This window comes from Galeopterus variegatus, unplaced genomic scaffold (assembly GCF_000696425.1).
Source record: "Galeopterus variegatus unplaced genomic scaffold, G_variegatus-3.0.2 Scaffold1744, whole genome shotgun sequence".
In the NCBI taxonomy this organism is placed as follows: domain Eukaryota; kingdom Metazoa; phylum Chordata; class Mammalia; order Dermoptera; family Cynocephalidae; genus Galeopterus; species Galeopterus variegatus.
Window position 1 is genome coordinate 74,720 of NW_007727855.1, and position 4,832 is coordinate 79,551.

At 36.2% G+C, this 4,832-nt stretch overlaps 1 protein-coding gene across 1 annotated transcript in view; it reads right to left on the reverse strand.

The window, feature by feature from the left end:
• VEPH1 (ventricular zone expressed PH domain-containing 1) overlaps positions 1-4,832 on the reverse strand; it is a 283,060-nt gene that overhangs the window by 3,583 nt on the left and 274,645 nt on the right. Inside the window, exon 13 of the mRNA XM_008578689.1 lies at positions 2,302-2,438. Coding sequence (XP_008576911.1) covers positions 2,302-2,438 — 137 coding nt within the window. The remainder of the gene's footprint in view (positions 1-2,301; positions 2,439-4,832) is intronic.

Sequence of the window (4,832 nt, forward strand, 5' to 3'; positions counted from 1 at the left end):
GAGCGCCGCCGCGCTTCCCAAGTGGCGCACTGTAGCAGTGCGCCACCGGGCCGGCCCCCAAAATAGCTTATTCTTTAAACTTTATCAAAAAGCCCTCAATCAAGAAATATAAGGTCATTATTTGAGTTCAGGAAAAACATTCTTATGGACTAACTCTGCTTTCTCTTAAGGGATCTGACAAATAACTATGTCTTTGCTTTTATTCCTGATTTCTTGGATAAAAATAGGAAATTTAGATGGCTATTTTAAACACTTTAAAAACACTTCGGTGTGAACCTGTGCTAAAAAACAAAACAAAACAAAAAAAACAATGTTTCTTTAAACTGCCTAAGTTGAACATGGCATTATACTTCCCTTTCAAAAAGATCTTCAGCCACAGAAAAGTTCATCTGTTTATGTTATAATACACACAGATGAAGAAAGGAACATGAGTTCAAGGTAGGTGTCACAAACATATTCTTTCTTATTCAGAAAGTTAACATGAAGTCTTATTAATTAAAAGCACTGATCAGAATTTGTCATAATTTACATACATCATACTTGATTTCTGTTGAGTAAAATGTTCAAATAAGTTTTATAATGAGGCCTCTATAGCTGTAGTGCATATATCCAGAGTGAATTGTAATTTAACACTTTCATTAATTAATTCAGACACAATTTGTTCTATGTGATGGTTAAGTTTATGTGACAATTTGACTGGGTTAAAGGATGCTCACATAGCTAATAAAATTATTTCTTGGAGTGTCTGTGAGGTTGTTTCAGGAAGAGATTAGCATTTGAAACAGTAGCCTGCATGAAGAATATCACCCTCACCATTGTGGATGGGTGCCAAAGTGAGAGCCTAGATAGAACAAAAAAGCAGAGAAAGGAAAAATTTGCTCTCTCTTCTTGAGCTGAGATATCCATTTTCTCCTGCTCTCAGACATTAGAGTTCCTGGTTCTCCAGCCTTTGGACTCTGGGACTTACACCAAAACCTCACTCCACCCCTGCACCCTGCTTTGGCCTCAGACTGAATTTTACCACCTGTTTTCCTAGTTCTCCAGATTGCAGATGGTACATCGTGGAACTTCTCAGCCTCCATAATTGCATGAGCCAGTTCCAATAAATCTCTTATATCTCTCTATATATCCTATTCGTTCCGTTTCTCTGGAGAACCCTGACTAATATAGTTTTACTAGAGCTTACCACTAGCTCTGTATTTTAAGGGTGCCTGGGAAGCAGTATGCTCCTTTAAAAACATGCTTTGCTGTCACACTACCTAAGCTTAACTCTAGTTTTACTTTATCCTTAGATAAGCCAGTCATTCTCTCTGAGCCTCAGTTTCCTCATCTATGAAATGGCAATAGTAATAGTGCTGGCCTCACAGGATTGTTCTGAGGATTATTTGAGGCAATCCAGGGTGGCATATGATGAGTCTTGAATAAATGCCAGCTATTATGATTGTATTTCAAAATAGCCAAGAAGTAGGTCAAGACTGATCTTGAGTGAGTAGAATTTAATGATAAATAAAACTGAAGAAGATAACTTTGCATTATTGATTGGAATAGAATGCTGTTTCAGAGGTTTCCCACTGAAAATTCTTTTTTTTTTTTCCCAGTGGATGGCTGGTACAGGGATCCAAACCCTTGACCTTGGTGTTACAACTCCACGCTCTAATCAGCTGAATTAACTGGCCAGCCCCCGACTGAAAATTCTGAGTACAGGTATTTACTGAGCATCCTACTCAGATTGAAAATTATATTAAATGCATATTTATTAATTCTATTAGAATTCTATTCTATCCTATTCATTATCTTGATATTAAATGAGTAAAAGATAGTAGTATTTTTTCCTAATCAGAACTGAGCTTTGTTGATTATTAAACGTACTGAAAATAAATCAGCCCTTATTCCTTCCTCCCTGCCTACTGTCCCCCTTCCCTGGACCCCTACCTCCAAATATTACCTGTAGTTATAAAAAAATCAGAGTTGGTCTCATAACTATAAATTTATTCAGGCAATCCACAAGGAAACAAAAGGCATGGTGTTTGAGTCAAGACCAACAAATAGCCCTTCTGCAGTTCATCTTCTAAAACTTAAGTCAACTAAAAAAACTTCCATAATAAACTGAAGAGGGACAGTGAACAAACTAACATAGAAATGAACAGAATGGATAGAGGGGCATATGTAATAAAATAGCACTGTAAGACTGTAAAATAAAGAAGAAATTATCGCAGTTTTAAATCCAGACAAAATGCCTAGCTGGTTGGTGGAGATCAAGACCTTAAAAATGCAAGTATAAAAGGTGATGTAGGAACTTACAGACTTTCCTTTTTGAAACAGAAGTTGATTTCCAGCTAGTGTAAAATAACGGGTTTTCCACCTTTTGATGAACTTCCATCTGACTTGCTTCTCTTTAAGTTTTCCTTCTATGAGAGGCTGGCCATCTTGATTTACAACTGTTGAAGGTAACAGAAGAATCAAGCCATTTATTTTCCATTATTTATTTGGCAAGTGATCAAAAGTCAGAATTGTCTAGTGAACCAGAACCCAGTAAGCATATTTAGAAAGTGGTCTAATAAATTATGAATTTGGTTAATGTTTCCTCCTCTATCCCATAAGAATGCACAATTCAGACATGATAACGGGTAAGTGTTGGAAGTTGTCATTGAGAGTTCAGAAAAAGAGCATCTGGTTAGCAGTATTTAAGGTTCTTCCAGATATCCAGCTTTCTGTGCTTCTTGACTTCTTTCTTTAATGGCATTCTGATCCTTAGACTAAAATGACCATATTGATTTAGGACAGTTTTAAATTTTGGCACAAAATATCTAGTATGCCATAAGCTTCATTTCCTATTGTTGATTTGCCAGTAACTAGGTTATTAAAAAAATTTTCCATGCTTTAAGACATAAGAACTGCTTAGAAATATAGTTTTAAAAATAATCATAAGCCAATTTTATTTAGCTATTTGGCAGCAAAAGTCAATGTGGCACTGCAAATGACTTGTCCTTCTACAACCATACACTAAGCCTCAAAGGCAAACTTACCCAACTCTTCTGTACATGCTGTTTCCACTTTCTGGAACACACATACTCTCTCTCCTCCCCATATTCCCATCTTCACTAGTCAACACTGATCATTTCATATTTCAACTGAAATGTTGCTCCCTTTGGGAAACCTTTCCAAAACTCAGACAAGAGTGCTGTCTTCCCTATATGTTTTCATAGCACATGGCATGTTTCTTTAATATCAGGTATCATCATTTGTCAGTAATTATTGGTGTTTATCTGACTATTGTCTTTCTTTCTCAATCAACCGAAGGCTCCCCAAGGGCAGGGCTATTACTTTGTTCACTGTTGCATCTCCAGGCATCTAACACAGTGCCTGGAAAATAGTAGGGAATCTATAAATATTTGTTAAATGAATAGATTAATTTTACATTGAAGCAGAGTGTGTATAATTATACATAATCATAGAATTAGAAGATCCATTACAATGTCAAATGTTAGATGTTGAACTGAAGAATTTCATCCTTTCACCCACAACATTAGATTTATCTTCCAGTTTATCTCAAAGCATCTGATTTGGGCAGGGAAGGGCAATGGAAAGCAAGTGGAAATTTGGAGTAGGACAATATTTACTTATACACATTTATGTTCAATTTTCATGGCAGCTTAAGAGTAAAATTTGTTCCACTGCTTTGGAAAAAATGTGAACAGGGCTTGTTTGACCATATGAACACAACCTGTCCTTTTCATGCTACCATTTCTTTTTTCTAGTATAGGTCAAGTAACTACTTCAGACAGCAGGAGGACTGTCCACCTTGACAAAGCACTTTCAGGTTAAGAATAATGAAATGCATAGTTTTCATAAACAAAGCTCTATTAAGGCTAGTTTGGCTTTTTTTTTTTTTTTTCTTCTTCTTGTCTATTCAACCATTCAATTGGCTGTTCCATTGTCAACTTCAAATCAAGGCTAAAAACTAAAAATAAATATCAAATCTATTGTTATGTAGTGATAAGGGCTGTGATGAAAATAGAATAGGGAGTGAGTGACTTGAGGGGTTGGAGTGTATGTATTTGAGTGGTCAGGAAAGAGCTTGGACATTTGAGGTGACATTTGATCTGAGACCTCAGTGATGAGAAGCGTCTCCCATCTTCTGAGAATCTCCATGGTGACCAGTGCTGTGGAAAGCAGGAACTCTACACATATTTATTGACAATCAATATCAAGAAAGTTATTCCAGTGTTCTGCTTTGGTTTACTAGGGATCATCTGATTTAGAACATTCTTAAAGCTAGTAATGCTCTTTGCAAATTTAAATTTTCCATAAACATAGCGGTTTCTTCCTTTCGGCAGCCTCCACGCCCTGCAGTTGCCTAAGTTCCAGTGCTTGTGATGCTGTGTCCTTCCCCTTTGCTACACATTCCCTGGAGCAGAAACAGCCTTCGCACAATGTCTGCTTGTGCGAGGGGTTCAGTAAATGTTTAAGAACAGTGCATAGTTGAGTCATAAAGTGTGCAGTAGTCTGTCTGAGAGGAGAAAAGAGTTTCAAGAGGAGATCCGAGAAGAGAAAAAAAGTGAAAAATCATAAGCAAAAACAAGCAAACGACAAAAAAAAAAGCCAAAAATTAGATTAAAAAACATTATAAGACACCTGTTTTCTGTTTTCAAATTAGAAAAAATTGCTAATCTAATTGTAATGTTCAAGGATTTTAAATATGAACTCAGAAAATTTAGATTTGAGTTCTCTCAATTACAGTTTTCCTCCGATCAGCAAAGAGGAAATAATAACCTCATCCTGCTTAACAGGGATGTTGAAAAATCAAAAATCAAAGTAAAGAAATTTGTGTA